This window comes from Mycetomoellerius zeteki, unplaced genomic scaffold (assembly GCF_001594055.1).
Source record: "Mycetomoellerius zeteki isolate Tzet28-1 unplaced genomic scaffold, Tzet1.0 scaffold128, whole genome shotgun sequence".
NCBI classification, from domain to species: domain Eukaryota; kingdom Metazoa; phylum Arthropoda; class Insecta; order Hymenoptera; family Formicidae; genus Mycetomoellerius; species Mycetomoellerius zeteki.
In genome coordinates, this window is record NW_017256212.1 from 44,473 (window position 1) to 61,811 (window position 17,339).

The 17,339-nt window shown below is 39.7% G+C and overlaps 2 protein-coding genes across 2 annotated transcripts in view; one reads left to right on the plus strand and one right to left on the minus strand.

Annotated features, from left to right (window-relative positions):
• The window catches only part of tara (SERTA domain-containing protein 2 taranis), a 50,458-nt gene that overhangs the window by 5,346 nt on the left and 27,773 nt on the right, over positions 1 to 17,339 (minus strand). The gene's annotated exons all lie outside the window — the stretch shown is intronic.
• Positions 15,840 to 16,831, plus strand: LOC108731467 (nucleophosmin-like). Its single transcript, XM_018461815.1, is given in 2 exon segments — positions 15,840 to 16,354; positions 16,357 to 16,831. Coding segments are annotated over 2 exon segments (225 nt in total). The 5' UTR covers positions 15,840 to 16,240; the 3' UTR covers positions 16,468 to 16,831.

The following is a 17,339-nucleotide window of genomic DNA, read 5'->3' on the forward strand; positions in this document are numbered from 1 at the left end:
GGGAAAGAGAAAGAGAGAGACCAGGGCAAAGCGTATAGTGCGGGAGAAAGGGGCAGGAGAGACGGATGGACGGTTGGAGGTAAGATGGTTAGGAAAAGGAGGAAACGCAAGGGGATGAGGGAAAGGAAGAAGAGGTACACAAAACGTGGGAGGAGGGTGACCGCGAAAGAGGGTTAGGGGGTGATTGAGAAGGACTCGAGGGTGAGGCGACGCACAGATGGGACAATAGGGGTGAGGAAGGGATGGAAGGAGGAAATACACTGGGAAGGATTAGTTGTATGTGGCGATAATACGCGGTTCTTAACCGGCCGTAAATCAGAGTTGAGAGAGCCGCCACACCCCGCGACGCTCCTTTTCCACTTGTGAAATCCTCGTTGCTTGCATCTCGTTTGTAAACCTCGCAGCCACGCGTCTATCGGCAGGGGTTAATGTGGGGCTTAATAAGGGTTCCGCTCCCGCGATTCAAAGGATCGTAATGTATCACTGATATCCGATTCTTTTATTTGTGATATAGAAATACAAAGGAAAGGACGGTTTTGTTGAAGTGATCTACAAATTTAGCTATGATACAGATCTGAAAATAATTTTGTTGGATTATCAAAATAATTATGTAGGACGCCCAAACTGGTGTTGGAATGTCCAAACCATGGTCGCCACGAATTCCTCGTTCTAAAATTCCATAATTTTCCCTGATTTCGAGACAAAATTTCATAATTTTCCCTGCTTTCAACATTATGAAAATTCTTTTTGTATTTTCATTCTGATCTGGAAACCGCTAAATACTTTGTTGAAAAAACAATTTAACATAGTTGCAATGTGAATTACTATTAATGTTACTGATACTGCTTGCATTTAATTGTTAAGTTAGTAATATTCCAAAACTGCGTAGATGCGATGTGTGCGTATCAAATTTCTTTAAGACCAAGAATTTTAATTTTCCAAAACATTTCTTGATTTTTCCTTGATTTCCCCGATCGTTTTCAATTTCTCTGATATTTTCTTGATTTACAATTTTGCGGCAACCCTGCAAACTTTTTACAGTATTATTCAGCATGCTTGAGATTTCTACGTAATTATTTTAATGATCAAATAAAATTATTTTTAGATCTGTGTTTAACTAAACTTTTAAATACTTCACTAGAATCTTTCTTTCCGTGGTCGGCTTATCCGATCGCGACCGCTATTTTATACGACGTACATTCCAACGCGTGCGTGCACGCGCTTCTTGACTTTCGTACAAGGCTGAACGATCCTAAGGGCTTCTCTGTGTCACGAATAGTCGCATTCTCGCGTCGCAGTCTATCGGCGCGATCGAGCTGCATATAACTCACTTCGATATCGATACTCAAATATAAAGGAAGTCATAGATTCCGCGCGGCAACTTTGACGTCGAGTGATAAAACGATCGGGATTCGCCACAAGCGAGCAACAGGCGTCAAACGAGTGAGGGAAGAATAACGAAAACACAGGGAATAAAACCCGGCGAAGTTTTATCGCGGTTCGAACTCGAGACGAGTGGGATACGCGGTAACCCGAGGTGCGTCGCGGGACTTCGATAACCGCATAAATCGTTGGAAGGTACACAAGCGAGGGAGGATCGCCGCCAAAAGAATTCGTCGGTAAAAACCGATAAATGTGGATAATGTATTTAGAAGTGGAGGAGCCTGAATGCGACGAATCCGACGAATGTAATCCGCGGATGTCGAGAATAGACCAGTTCGTGCAGTTGTGTGTAGGATAAAATATAGATAACTTGTGGACAATTGAATGACCGATGTATCAAGCAGGAGTTGAAAATAGCGCAATCCCGACGAGTCTGACTCCTTTGAAGTAAGATATTTTTTTTAATCGATATTCGACACGTCTTCGCGAATAATAGAAAATTCGAACTATATAATTTATACACGTGATTCAAGCGACGACACGATAAAAGCGCCGATAGGAGTTTGGAGAGGTTCTAGATCTCACGGAGCGAGCGAGAGAGAGAGAGAGAGAGAGAGAGAGAGAGAGAGAGAGAGAGAGAGCTTTCGCTAATGAGCAAGAAATAACGGTGGCGGCGACAGATAAAGCTGTCGACTAGATTGGTCGACAATCGCAGCAAGAGATTGGGGACTGGCAAGTACGCGACGCAAGGCGAAACAAAAGCCAGACGGGTTACAAAAGTTGGGCGAATATACATGTGTATGTATATGCGAGCCGTTCTCGCGATGCGCGTCCGTCCGCGTCGGCTGAGAAAGGAACGTTTTTGTGAACGTGACGCGCGCGCGGCAGTGGCGCAAGGTAGTGACGGCGCGCGGCTAGTAAAATCCTAAGTGGAGAAGGTTCACGGTGGATCCGGCTCTGCTGGGCGATGAGGTAATGTTTGCCTCGACTCGGCTCGACTTGACTCGGTACGGCCGAGCCGAGTCGAAGCTATCTAACAACTCGTGTGACAGTGCCGAGGTTGGAAATCGCGGCGCCTAGATCTCGTCAACCTTAATCGGCGTTCCTGAGATTCAGTTCTTTCGTTAAGGGTAATCGCAATGATCCATTGTTGTATGCTGTTTATCTACAAAAAGCGACCATAGATATTTGCCGAAATTATTCATATTGTATCTTGAACAATGGAATGTATCTAAACAATAGAGTTTTTCCAAGTTATGACATGTATATATATTTCATTATAAAGTATGCTATCTTCGAAGATAAACAGAAGCTTAACTTTAATCAGATTTTTAAATCAGATTAGCGTGTGCGTTACTAATGTAATGACTATACATAAAGAGGTACTACATTAATGAATGCTCGAATGCGATGTGTTTAGAAAAAGATAAAAAATCATTTGAGCCTTGATTAAGCTTGAATAATATTTATTTGAACGATGTGTGTCCGATACGTCACGCGAGTCAAAGTCTGAACGCATGGCTCTTTCGAATATCAAGTATAAAAGTAGTACTTATAATTATGATTAGATATTATTGTATGTAATAATTGTAAACAAAATGATTTTTCATTAGTAAATAGGATAATTACGCTTTAAATTGATTCCAGATAGCGTCATTTTTCATTTTTGGCATTCGATATTACTTTACTTATTTATCAGTAATATATCAGATCATTTTTCAAGCTTATTTGACTTATTAATCTTAAATTTTTCGTAAAATAACTAAAACAATATATCGGTATTAAATAAATGTTTAAAACCATAGAAAACTAATGTACGACTTTTGAAGAAATTTTGAATAAAGACATTTGATATAAATAACTACGGTGAATGTTTCATTGATGATGATAGAGTCATTGATAATTAAAATATTGATGCTTGAAAAATATCAGAATAAAAAGATCTGATTTTTAGCTTCATTGTCTATTCTAATCTTTTCTAAATTTTTCTCTATTTTTCATCTTCTATATAAAGAAAGAAAGAAACAAGTATACATTATCTGAAAACGTCATCTGAAATTAATGATGCTTAAAACGATTGAATCTAATATTGGGTTCGCATCGCTTACTTGCTACAATAACATTTGCTAATAACATATAGCTTAAAAAAAATAAAGTTTTCCAGTTTGAATATTTTAAATTATTAAAATCTTGTATTATCATTTTTAATGCATTTTTGATGTAATGATTTCGTCTACTATTTGTAGAAGAATAAAAGTATCATTTACTTTATATTAACCTTTTCAAATTTGATTTTATTGAATGTTAAAAAATTTGTTTTAATTCAATTTACGCGCACTTTAATAAATTGTGTATACTAAACAATTAATTTTTCAAAATTATGAATATTCTTCCAATATATACATTATTATGTGCATCAGATCTCAAATAATAACGACAAAATAAAATAATTTCAACAGATAATGTTTTCAAATTTAATACGTATTACAATGTACGCAGCATCTGAAGGGATTAAATTCTCATTAGCATTATCTTCTTTATGCAGACAACTCAAACAAAAAAAGACAATTATTAAATTATATCGTTGTTGCAACAAATGATGTTTATACTTCTAAAGTCGCTAACGCCAGAAGTCGCTGTCTCTTGCCGGCCCTGCCGACGAACGCGCTTCGAAGGCTGAGTCGGCCGAGAGACCAGTCGTTGGTAGATAAAAGTAGTCAGTGTATATGTGATGCTTGTATGTATGTATGCTCGCATGCGCTTGTTGCCGTTGATATCAGCACGGTGACGCGCGCACTCATGATGAAACGAGCACGAGCGCGCCGATAGCGTGTATCTCTATATATGTATATATATATATATATATTATATATATAATACACATGCGTACGTATAAGTGTGCATGAGTAATACTGCGCGTGTGTGTGTGGCGCGCGCGCGAGTTGAATTTTCTGCGCCGCGCATAACGTCGTCGGAGCGACGTTGGCGCGCCACGATGGTCATGACAGCATGACGTCAACCGGCCGTGTGTTATTTTCGAAAGGGGACTCGATGGTGGCGGCGCCGCGCGGAGAAATTGCGAAGCGGCGTAAACAGCCGGAGCACGTCGCTATCGGGCGAAGGAACAACGAGGCGAGCTTCGGGCGATGTGAACGAGCGAGCGAGCGAGCGAACGTGCGAGCGAGTGGAATATGTCGAAAGGACTCGCTCGGTTGCGTCTTGCGTGGATGGAAAGTATTTTTATTAAGACACGTAAATCGCCACGATGAGAGCGAGTTACGAGAACGTTGCGTTTACGTAAAATAGTAACGAGCTTTTTATTTTTTAAGCACGCATTCCCTCGCCTCGCGAAGATTATGATTATGAAAAGACCGTTTCTCTCCGGAATATATTGGTTTACTTTCTTCAACCTCTCTTACCTTTTATCTTTTTGTTGTTTCCAACGATATCTTAAATTATCATTATTATCCACTTTACTTTTATACAGTATATTTTGTGATTAGTTTTTACGATCTTATTATCTTAATTATGATTACATATTTAGTTTAACTATCTAAAAAACTAGTTTCTTTACTGCGAAAACTTTAAAAAATTAAACTGTAAAATATAATAACATAGAAAAGAAATAAAATAGCTCGAAAACATAAAATATACTTTCGTGTTGTCTCATTTAGATCGACTAAATGATGATGATCAAAATTATTTTGTGTGATATATATAATAAATATCACAATAAAATACTTTGCATTCGTTTTCTAAAAAGAGAACGTTAATCTTCCACGAATCTATCTTTCTCTCTCCCTCCCTCCTTTTCTTCGTCTTGATACAGAAACCTATTCGTATCCTTTCGACGTTTCCCTTTCGTCAAGCAATCACGTGCGCGCAACTGGATCGAATGGCTCGATTTGACAAATGTTCTCGGGGATGCGATCGGCGGTCTTCGAGTTTTACGTGAACCGAGGTCAAGATCGAGACGTTATCGTTTTACCACATCATCACGTTGGCTACGCAAAATTTAATCCGTCATATATTTAAATCTACATATATTCGCCATACGAAATAATGGGGGATATAGAAATCTTTTCAAGTATGTGTCGAAAGGTACGCGACGTTGAAAAGACGGATTCTTGGCGCTCGGAGACGCCCGAGACGTTGAAATTCGTCGCTATTCTGGAGGCTGACCCAAACGACGACGAGTTTAACAGAGTAAAGTCCGCGGCAGATTAGCCACGCGCTATCGCAACGAGCGCGCGCGTGGATAAGATTGTGCGCCGCACCGCGCCGCGCCGGTCGACCGGCTTCAGGCTTCAAGGACTCCGCTTGTTCAAGGCGGTTAAGACGTCAAAACGAAATTTCTCGAGATTCCCGTTGCCGAACACACGACCTGTTTCGCACAGCAGCGGCCTGCTGTTAGAATAAGCTGCGATAAATAAATATTTAATGATAAATAATTTAATTTAATTTGATAACAAAGTACTTTATCTATAAGAAAAATCTATTTTATAAATCGTCCCGTTAGTTTTCATTTAGAAATGCATGTGATTTATATTAGGAGATATTATTTGTATCTCACGTTCTGATCATCAAATTGTTTCTTTAAGAAAAACGAACTTTTCATCAAGTTTACAGATAATTAAACAAAATTCCATAAATTAATTTCGCAAGTTTATTTTCCGCGATACTTTATTGTTGAACATAAACAATGCGATGGGAATCCATATTTACACTTCCGAATCGAAAATTGATTATTTCGAAGGATTGATTATTTTTCTTGTCGGAGAAGTTTTCCAAGTTTCCGATAAAGGTCTGTACAGAAAGTTGGCCGGTATCGCAGATGCCTTTTTCGGCAACACGCGACTCGCCGGCCGAAAATGGCGCGCGGATACGTCATCGGGCGCGAAACGTGCGCGAGATTCTACGACGTTTCACCCCCGAGGGACGACGGGCACGTGTACGAATCGGCGAGTCGCTGGGATACCGAGCGGGACGAGGTACACGGGGGGTTATTCCGATGCGTCTCGGCGGTAACTATCCAATAGGCGACGCCGACCCACTCATTCACTCCTCCACCAACCCCCGAGGCACCCCGCGCGATACCTACGAAAGCGCGTAGGCGATCTCTTCCGCACGTAGGTATACGCGCGCCCTTGCTTCGCTCGCGCTATGTAACGTACATAACGCGCGTATATATGCCTCCCGACTGGTAAATACCCTACCCTATATACGAAGCGACGAGGAGAGAGAGCCTACGCGCCAGTCGGGCCTACATTAGGGGATGAATAAAGGAAGGTCGCCGAAAACGGAGGGTCGGATCCCCTGCTCCCCAGTGCCTCTCATTCGTACGTGTATCCGTTTGATTATCCGCTCATCCCAGAAAGCCACGCGCGAGAAACCTTTCGCGATATCATATAACCTTTCGTCTCATGCTATGAAATTAAAACTGTATACGTTGTTGAATTGTATCGAAAACTTAAGTTTTCCTACGAGTTCAAATATTAATTACATTTATCTATTTATGTAATATTATTATTATGTGTACTGTATTTTAGTATATGTGCGGGTACTCGGTTCAGTTTATTAGAACATAAAATAGAACTGATGAGATCGCGGCTAGGATTAGCCAAGGACACGTGGCCTCTTTGCGTAAATCAAACTGAGCGCCGCTGATATTATCTACAGGGGCGCGCGACATCTGCGGTGTCCTGAACGAAGGGTCCTACCCCGAAAATCGGGGAATCGAGTGGGGATCAGAATCAGAAGCGGGAGGAAGGCCAAGAGAGAGAAAGAAAGTGGACGAGAAGGAATGAAAAACTCGTGGACGGAAAATTGAGAAATGCAAGAGGGGGAGAAGACGAGCGGTGACGAGAAGTAGAAAAGAGGAAAGAGACGGAAATAGGGGAAAAAAGGACGTCGTCGGATCCTCTCGAAATAAAGCAATGGAAAACGTCACGTTGTCGTTAATTGGTCCACGCCAGTTCTAGAAGTCAAAGATTTCCGTGCGTCTCCCGTACTTCGCGATGTCTCAATTTGTTTCGACAACCGATAAGGACATTTCGATCGTAGATCTTGTACGGTGAATAAATTTAGCTTTGCCAGATAAAAGCGACATAACGAATTTGATTCATAAATTATAATATCATGAAAGATTTAGCGTATTAATAGCGATTATTTTTATAAAATTTTACGGTAAAATTTTTCATACATATATTATATACATATATCATACAATGCATAACTGTTTTCAATATATGAGTTGCTCATTACAAAAGATATTAGAAATTCAGAGATTGATAATATATATACATGTATGTATATACTCACACACAGGTTTAAATTTGAAAATAATAATATACATTTCGTTATAATCAAAGTGATATTTTTAGCGAGTAAAAATGAACTTGGCTTATCCAGAGTAATCCGTGTTAGGGTAAACTTCTCCTTTATTCTATCGAAAATTCAAATAGCTTGATGGACGCATCCGTGCGGGCATCGCAGTGCACGCACGCATGCACGCACGTACGCATGCACGCACGCGCGCACGCACGCACGTACGCACGCACGCACGTATACGGGTGGCTGTATCTTCACCGTGTGGGAAAGCGGAGACGCACGCGGCGGCTGAAAAAGGGGGCCATATGTCGGGCAATGGCAGGGCACCCCTTGCGCGTGGGAGTGCCAGTGGGGATACGTATATACACGCCACTCTCCCTTTCCGATACATTTTTTGCCTCGCGCCGGATTTTTTTAACGTGGCGTCTTCCTGCTTACGCGCGTATGACGCGGCGTCCTCCCTTCCCACCCCTCCGGCCCGCAAACCACCCCCGAGAGCCCCTCTCTCCCCTGGTTCATCCCGGTTCGCCCTTCGACGTTCGTCACGCGGCGTCATGTGGAGCGCGAAGGTTTTTATTTCAAATATTTTCGATTTCGATGAAGAGACTTCGCCGATGGACCCGTCTATGAATGGAACGGTGCGATCGGTCACGCTGAAATTGTGAAGCGGGGTGTACCTCGCGAGATACCATACTCTATTGAATATATTTATGTTTATGTTCAATGATATACGGAGTATTATAGGATGCTCTCTCAATCACGAATTCTTTAATAAATTTTCTCTTTTTATGCAACAGCATAGATAGAAACAATCTAATTTTCAAACATGTGTTTGTTTGAAATCTTTCACGAATAAAGAATATAAAGTATTACTATTAAATTGTGATGATAAATGTTAAATAAAATAACAAGTATCCCGCGAAATTTCCACTTGTTTTGCTCAACGATAGAACGACTAATAAATAAAATCGAGGAATACCTCGAGTTGTTTTGTATGCGAACGACGGAGTTAAAATAGTACATCTAAAGTCCAAGTTAAGATAAAGCAAAACAAGCAAGAGAAAAAAAAGAGGAATGAAGGGAGAACGAAACGAGAGGGGCAATATGTGTGCGTACGTGAGCGCGCGGAACCTGTTCGCGTCTGACGAGTGGGCGCGCGGGATGAAGTTTACGATGTCCATAGGACACTCGAAAGAGAGAGAGAAAAGGAAAAGGACAAGTGGACAGTTCGGACATAGCAGGTGCCAGCTGGTCAACAATGAACACGCGTCTGGTTTGCGCATACGTGAGCACTTTCTACTTACGAGAGTGATAAATCGAAGATGTAACGAAGAATGCACCGAATTACGAAGAGTTTGAGGTCGAGGAACGAGATTTGGTGTCGTCATAGTATCTATACTCGATGTCACTATTTGACTTCAGCGAAAGAGAATATAAATAGCACAGAAAGCTTGCGGAAAAACATTACAGAATTTATTTCGCTAAAAATATTACGAATACGTGAACTTAGTGAAATTAAACTGAACTACGATTGCTCGATATTTTTCAAAACTAAATTTCAAAACTAAATTTAGATATATAATTTTTCTATTTCTCTTTTTTTATTTTGTAAACATAATTTGATTCACATGTCTTTCTATCTTTCTTCTATCGTACAGTAATATATTTGATTCGCATTATGCTAAGCTGTGCATTATTCGTACAAATTAGTAGGAACTTCTTCTTTTGTACTAGTCACGTACACAGACAAAACTTCCAAGAATTTTGAGGAAAAAGATATGTACCGGAAAAAATTTATTTCGCCGTCTTTTGTGAACCTACTTGTGGAGCCTGGGCATAGTTGGAGATACCTGGGCCCAGGTAGGAAATACGGATGATCGTTGTGCTTGGGTCACAACGCTGTGCTGCCTTGACGAGGGTCAGACATAAGGGTGCGTGTGGTACGTTTCGAAGAGTCGACAATAAAACCCAGGGATTCTCATTTAAGCTTTGTGAGAATGTAGTATAAAAGTAATATTTCAACGGCAAAGTTATGTGAAAAATGACCTGTTCTAGAAAAAGCAACTTTACAAATTCTGGATAAAATATAATAGATAGATGGTTACAAATGTGTTTAATATGATAAAATGTGTTTTCACATTGTGATAAATAAATAAATAAATATATATATATATATCTAATCGATATGTTTCTTATTTAAGGAAAAGAGGAAAGTTTTCAGAAATTTGTAATAAATGAAACAATACGATGTTAATATTTATATTTTGAATGCATGTATCGTATAAACACGTGGGTGGGTTAATGGAAATGATAGCAATAGCGTAATGAACAATGGTACCCGAGGCTCTAAGGTTGAGATATACTATATTGGAGGCTGCGGGACCAGGTCGGATTTGGGTTCAGGGTACAGTCGACCCTACATACACTACCCGAAGGGGAAGAGAATGAGGGTTGCAGAGTCGAAGGGTCCCCGGATAGACTACGATATCCTTTTTGTTCGGACCGTCGAAGCGGCAGCGGAAAAAGTTCTTTCAGTATCGAGTAGGCCTGCCGTTCCTACGAATTGCGCAGAATGACCAGCTGGTTGATTGTTTTGTCATCGACATTTCACACTTTCGCAAAAGTATATACTTATTAGTGCATACTTATGCACTATAAGTATGCGTATTACGCATACTTTATTAGTATAACTATACTAAATAGTTAATCAGCAGATCCTAAGATGTCCCGTAGTTATATAATGCTCTTATATCACAAAAATATAAAATCATTAAAATAATAAAAAGTCTTATTATAGACAATCCATACATATTGGAAAGATAATTTGAGAGAAGTGTTTTACATAAAGTTTTGTAAATTATATATTGGGTTGAAATAAAAGTTCGTAGGATTACTTCATTTTTATCATGTCAACGTGTTAAAAAAAATTGGCAATTATATCATTCGATAGAGTAAAGTTTCAGTTTTAAGAATTTTCTGTTTTCTGTTTTCTTAATCATGATGATTTTTAACGGAATTATGAGCAATCAAAGTCAAAATACTCCTTTTATTTAATTAACAGTAATAAAAAATTTCCCATCAAGTAATAAAAAGGAACAAAATTAGTTTTTTAGGGTACAGTCCTACAAAAGAAGAAAATTTCCTATTTTGTCCAGCACGTAGTTTACTATACACATATCAAAATTACCAAAATCACAGAAACTAAAAAAACATAGTGACTTTTTGGAAAGAAGAGATTTTAAGCTTTTTACAACCCTTTTTAAACTTAAATTTTGTTTATTTTCATCGAAGTTACAGCTATTTAAATTTTAAAATTCGTAATGCTACGGACTTTTGTTCCAATTCAATATTTCACTTATTTCAATTATTAAAATATATTTTTCTATTTAACGTATATAATAGTAAAGACATAATAATAAAGAATAGTAAACTATAATATTAAAATAAAAAATGAAAGAAAAAGAAAAGAATTTGAGGAAATAAGAAAACAGATATCAGAGAAAACAAGATTCAAGGCGACGATCCTTTAGAAACTTTGAAAAATCTATATAGAAAATTTCGAAATCTATAAGAGTACAAACAAATCGCAAGGTGCGTTTCGTTTTTACGCTCACATGCAGTAAGCATCATATCATTCCTATTGTTTTTCAAATATTGAACAAGGACAAATTATACTTACAAGCGCTATGAATGTAAAACGGAACGCACTCTGTATCTCAGGTTTGTTTGTACTCTTATAGATTCCAAAATTTTCTAGAAATTTTTCAAAATTTTTGAAGGACCGCCGTCCTAAGTCTTAAGTCCTACTTGATATCTGTTATCTTATTTCCTCAAATTCTTTTCGTTTGTTTTTTTCTATTTTTTATTTTAAAAATATATCTCAGTAATTAAAATAAGTGAAATATTGGATTGGAACAAAAGCTCATAACACTACGAATTTTAAAAATACAACCTTTCGAAATAAAAGGCTCTAAGTAATTCTTATTCTTTTTTTAACTGAAAAACACAAACAATATATACTGGGGATAACAACTTTCTACTGAAACTGTAAATATCAGAATACACAGTTTTTGATTAGTTGAAATTTGTTATTCCTTCGTTCCTATATAATGTTTACACTTTTCAATTGTATATCTCAGGCTTAAAAAAAAGAAATTTTTTGTGGGCTTTAGATTGAGATTTCACTAGGTTTTCTGAATCTTTGTAATTTAAAGGATCGTTTTCAGACAATTACAACTTTCATTTTGAATTATGTTTGAATATAATGCGAACTTATTTCAAGTAAAGCAATAGAGTTTATAAATAAATAAAATTAAAATAATAAATATTTATCTACTACAAATTTTGAAGATCGACAATTTGTTGAAATCTTTGAGTTCGGACAAAATCGTGAAGTTGAGTAACATGTGAAAAGGAAGGAACTAAAGCTATTCACCTCTCAATGAATGCTATTTTCGCAAGTTTTCCTCAACTAAACTTTCCAAACTGCCAGATTTCCGAACATCGCAAATCCATTAAACAGTTCAAAGTATCGTTGACTTTTGGAATTATAAAAGTTATTTGAATCTGAGTGTCAAATGTTTCGACTTCAAACTATTCGTAGCTTGACCATGCAATCGTTCGAATCTATGTCCGAGCTCTATTTTTAATTCCTAAATCTACGTAAATGACATACATGAAGAGACGGCACGTGTTGCATTTTAAGTTGTGCACATCGGCGTACTGAAAACTCCTCGAGATCGAGGAGAGAGTAGAGACAATTGCGAGAATATCCCGTAAGTGACGGGAGGAGGAACGTAATGAAAATCCTACGAGATCCTCTCCGAGCCGTCCAACGACGGAACAAAGCAAGAGAAAGACTTTACTGTTAGGCGACTCTCGAGATGCGCGCAAGTCGTATTGCCGGTCGCAGCGAACGAGCGAGCGAGCGACCGCGCCTGGCTATTCCTTCGATCGGCAAGCCAAGTCATCCAGCTAGCCTAGCTAGCTAAGTACGCTAGTCGGATCAGAGCCTGCTGGGTTGGGTATTGGTGAAAGGTGTGGCCGCATTAGCCACACGAGAAAAGGAGAATACAATATTCTAGCCGTAGCGCGCGATATTCACCGACGATGAAGCGCGTCAGGATGACGAGGACGACGACGAGGAGTGTAATTGCTCTCGTCCTGGTGTCTACCTCCTCTTCGTCGTCGTCATCCGACGCAATATCGTGGTAGGCATGTCGCAGCGGGGTAGAGAGAGAGAAGGGAAGGGGGGTGGGAAAGAGACGCGGATGCGGAGACATCGGTTGAAAAAAACGTCGGCATACAGGTGGTCGGCAGCGAAACGATCGGAGAGTACCGCTTAATGGGATTCAACGACCTCCGTACGCCCGTTCAGTCGGATCTAGGAGTATCGGCCTGTATCAGCCTATATCGTCCACTTGCCGATCTCATCGACACGTCAAGGCGCCTCTCTATTTACCCCCGATCGATCGCGCCCACGTCGCCAATATTTGGAACGGATGAATATTAACCGTGAAAATGAGAATTTCCCTGTTTGTTCGGGAGAGACAAATCGTCACATAACTGTCGATACAAAGCTCAGATCACAGTCAATTGTGCTGTATCTGAAATTATCAGTGAACAGATACGAATAAGTTAACTACTTAGGTTTCACTTAACTTTAAACGGGCTATACTTAAAATCTTCATTCGAGTATTAGACACGAAGGTAAGATAATCGTCGAACGACAAAAGAAAAATAACATATCCTGTCGAATATTCGTTAAGTCAAGGTGAATTTCGAATTTAGAGAGGAAAGGAATCGGACGGAAGTGCGCAACGTCTCTCTCTCTCTCTCTCTATAAATTCTATGTCGATAGATATCGCGTTCGTTCCGAGCGAACGATTCGCCGTTCGACTTAGCTGCTCGCTTTTTCTATAAGGACGATCCGCAAGCTCTATCGCTAGGCGAGTCGCGCGAGAAATCGGCGAAATTCCCGCGGAGGGAACAAGATTTTTCGCGTCATAAATTCCTGCGGGAGGAGAGCGATCGAAGATCTTTGCCCGTAGCGGTACCGTCCTTGCCCGATCGCCTCGGGCTACGCTGGCCCTGACGCGTTGGTAACTGTTCCCGTATCCTGTCCCGACTATTCCTAGCCGAGAGCGTCCGGTATGCCGCACGAGCGAGCGTGCGACTCTCGAAATCACACGCTCAAAATGGCGCGCCTCAACAATTATCGAATTGCCGAGCGCGATTGCATTGAACGCCATTTAATATCCATAGAATCATCTATACAGAGTGGTCCCAAAACTGACTGATAAATATTTCAAAGACAGTTCTTCGCAACATTTCAAGACGAAAAGTCTAACTGGAAAATATCAAGGCTACGTTAGTTTTCAAATGAGAAGAGTTTAAAAATCATGACTAACAGGGGTAGAATTTCGAGCGTGAAAGGGCTTTCTCGAATTTCATATCTTTGACAATAACATTCAGGATCTTCAACACTGATCATCTTACCATTCCTGAACGGGCGAAATTCCAGCTCTGTCATTATAATTTTTTAAACTCTTTTCATTTGAAAACTATCATCTTAAAATGTCTGTCTTTGAAATATTTATCATCAGTTTTGAAACACCCTGTATATTCTCTTTATACAAAGTTAAAATAAAAACATCTGAGACGACGAAAAGAAGCGCATATCATTGCTCGTGCTACATGATACTCCTTTATCGAAATATATAATGTCCTTAAGAAATAAAAGTCTGGTAAAAATCTTGTCCTATTTTCGATTGGCTTGGTAAAAAATGGCGGAACCAATCAGACGATGACTGAGCACGTGAAAAATTGAAAAGCAGATATGTGAAACGCCTTATACAGTTGTGTATAAGTGCACGTATCCGTACACGTGTACAAACTAGAATATTGGCCAGACTCTTACTTCTAGGGACTTTAGAAATATCAAAATATTTATCGCGCGGATATTTTAAAACATGACGAGGCTTGTAGTCGTGTGATGATATAAGAACAAAAAATTGATGCTCGATTCGAATCCGGCGGTGACAAACACTCGCGAGCCGGCCTCGCGCGTTCGTGGCTAACCGCTCGTTCGGCACGTACGAGTTGTTCGACACCATCCGAACATTATATATCCGAAGTATCCGCGACGGCAATCGCAGCTTTGGATTTACGAGTGTCAGCCGTGGCGCGCTAGGACAGCAAGATATTGGAGGGGGGTGGTTGCTGACGGAGTCGGTGGCATCGGGGTCGCGGGATGCTACTGCGGTACGAAAATAAAATCCGTCTCGCCGTTGCGCGGAGAGAGAATCCGTTGATCGCACGCGCAGCCAAGATTTCGAGACCCGCGATGCTCCGGTACAGATATACGTGACTTTCATAGATATAATATCAGCACTCATATTTAACACTTTTCGGTGACCATGGGCCTCCCCAATGAGGCCCATGTGTCGTTTCGTATCTAAAATTCACGAGTGAAATTGAACACTCTATAAAACTTTTACAACGAATTGTTTCTCTGAGGAGTAAAATATCAATGTTAAAGACACTCTTTTTCAAGACTGGCACAATTTTTGTTCTTTAAAGTGAGGTTTCATTCCAAAGAATTTAGAAAGTACAATTTCCTATAAGCTCTTAGACAAGATATATTTGAAAAATTCGATAACCATTCGATAACTATTCGATAACCAATTCGAAAACGTTAATCGAGTGTCATAAATACCTGAGAAAAATATTTTCTGTGGAATATAAAGTGCGTGTGACGAAAAACTTACATTATGTATGACACTTACGTTTTCATATCTGTACTGTTTAACACGTTAATATTTTATTTATAGCAATTTGTGAGCTATTAGTTATAAATAGTTTTTTTAGATTTTTCTTTAAAGAGCTTGCTTCCGAACTAACAACGCACTTTAGCAACTCGAGATTTCGTACGATTTGATTAAGGATTAGATGAATTAAAAAATGAAATTTTAAAAGTTTTTGTTTCAAGAAACTTGACACTATATCGAACGCGACGAACATAGGTAACATAGGTAACTGCGAATGACTGCGAATATATAGATGATCAAACTTGACATATACGTCCTTTTCACAAACGTAATAATAACAAGCAAACGGCTGTCGCGATGATAGAAGAGAGCCTGCGATATACCTCGTTCGTCAAGTTTACGCTCGAAAGTCTACAAATACATCAACTCATGGAGAGAAGCTAAATAATTTCTGTTTTGCAAAAAGCACGGGCACGACCGGACAAATTTGTCCGATGTTTTACCGGCGCGAAAGTTTCGCGGAACGGGAACGTGACAATTCGTCAACGTGATTTATAAATTCGTCCTGACGAACACGCTGCAGCGACCAGGAAACTCCGCCCGAAATGATTATAATGCGCGTTCGCTAAGCATGCAGATAAAAAACTTCGCCGCAGCACGTAGAAGTGGACGTAGAAATCCAACATCTCGATGTATAAGACATTAAAATTCTTGTGGGAGAAAAAAAGTCGAAATGGTATGGCTCCTAGACTTCTTCGATGCGACGCACAGCCGCGCTCAAGGCTATGTCGCAACGACGTGGTAGCGTCATCGATATCGTCGTCCAGCTCAGCGGAGGAAGATACGAGCCAGAGAGCGGTAACAACAGCAGCATAAACGCGGTGGCAGCAGCAGCGGTAAACGCGACGTGGACGATGTAGACGACGACGACGACGACGACGACGACGACGAGGACCGGCTCTGCTGCTGTTACTGTTATTTTTAACCCGACGCCGACGCGCCGAGTCCGTAGTCTAAAACCGCGTCTACCCTCTCGCGTCCTCCTCGTCTTCTCCATCATGATTTTCCTTCTCTCTTTTTCTCTCTCTCTCTCTCTCTCTCTTCGGTTCCTTCCTCTCTTCTCTTTCTTCTTCTTCTTCTTCTTCTTCTTCTTAGCTGAGACGATGGGAAGGTTCACCAGGCACGCATATTTCGGAGCCTATTTTCAAAGTGACTTTCTATTTTCAAAGTCATAGGACGCCAGTCGGACGTTCGGGGCATCTTGAAGATGAGAATCGAGCTTAGAAAGCGCAACAGACTCGAAGTTCGTTTTTCCTAAACACGTTATGCTTCGTATATGCTTTCAAGATAAAGTCCATCTCTCGGAAATAAAATATTATGTTGCTATAATATAGTGGCTTAATGTCATTGTTTAAAAGTATTTTACATAGAAAGATATAATTCTGTTTCAACGTTAATCATAATTTAATTGGTTGGTATCGACGAAAACTTAATAATTTTGAGAAAAATGCAAAATACAAAAAAAAATTTGTTGCATACTAATTATTTCGCTTTAATTATCATAATCGAACAATTGATGCGATCAATTCCTGTGATCAATGGATAATCGTGCCCATAGTTAAAATTATCGCTCTCAATATGGAACCAAACAAAAATGATTGTGTGGTAGATGAAAATGCGAAGAACAAGTCCTTCTAAATTGCACTTTAAAATTACAGGGGGAAGTGGAAATATCTCGCGATATATTTGGAAAATTCACTACAAATCGACCGGCCTGATGTACTCTTGTTTCCGGTCATTAGCTTTCCATTTGCCGCGCACATTCAGGGCTACCGGCGTCACGCGTGACACAAAAGA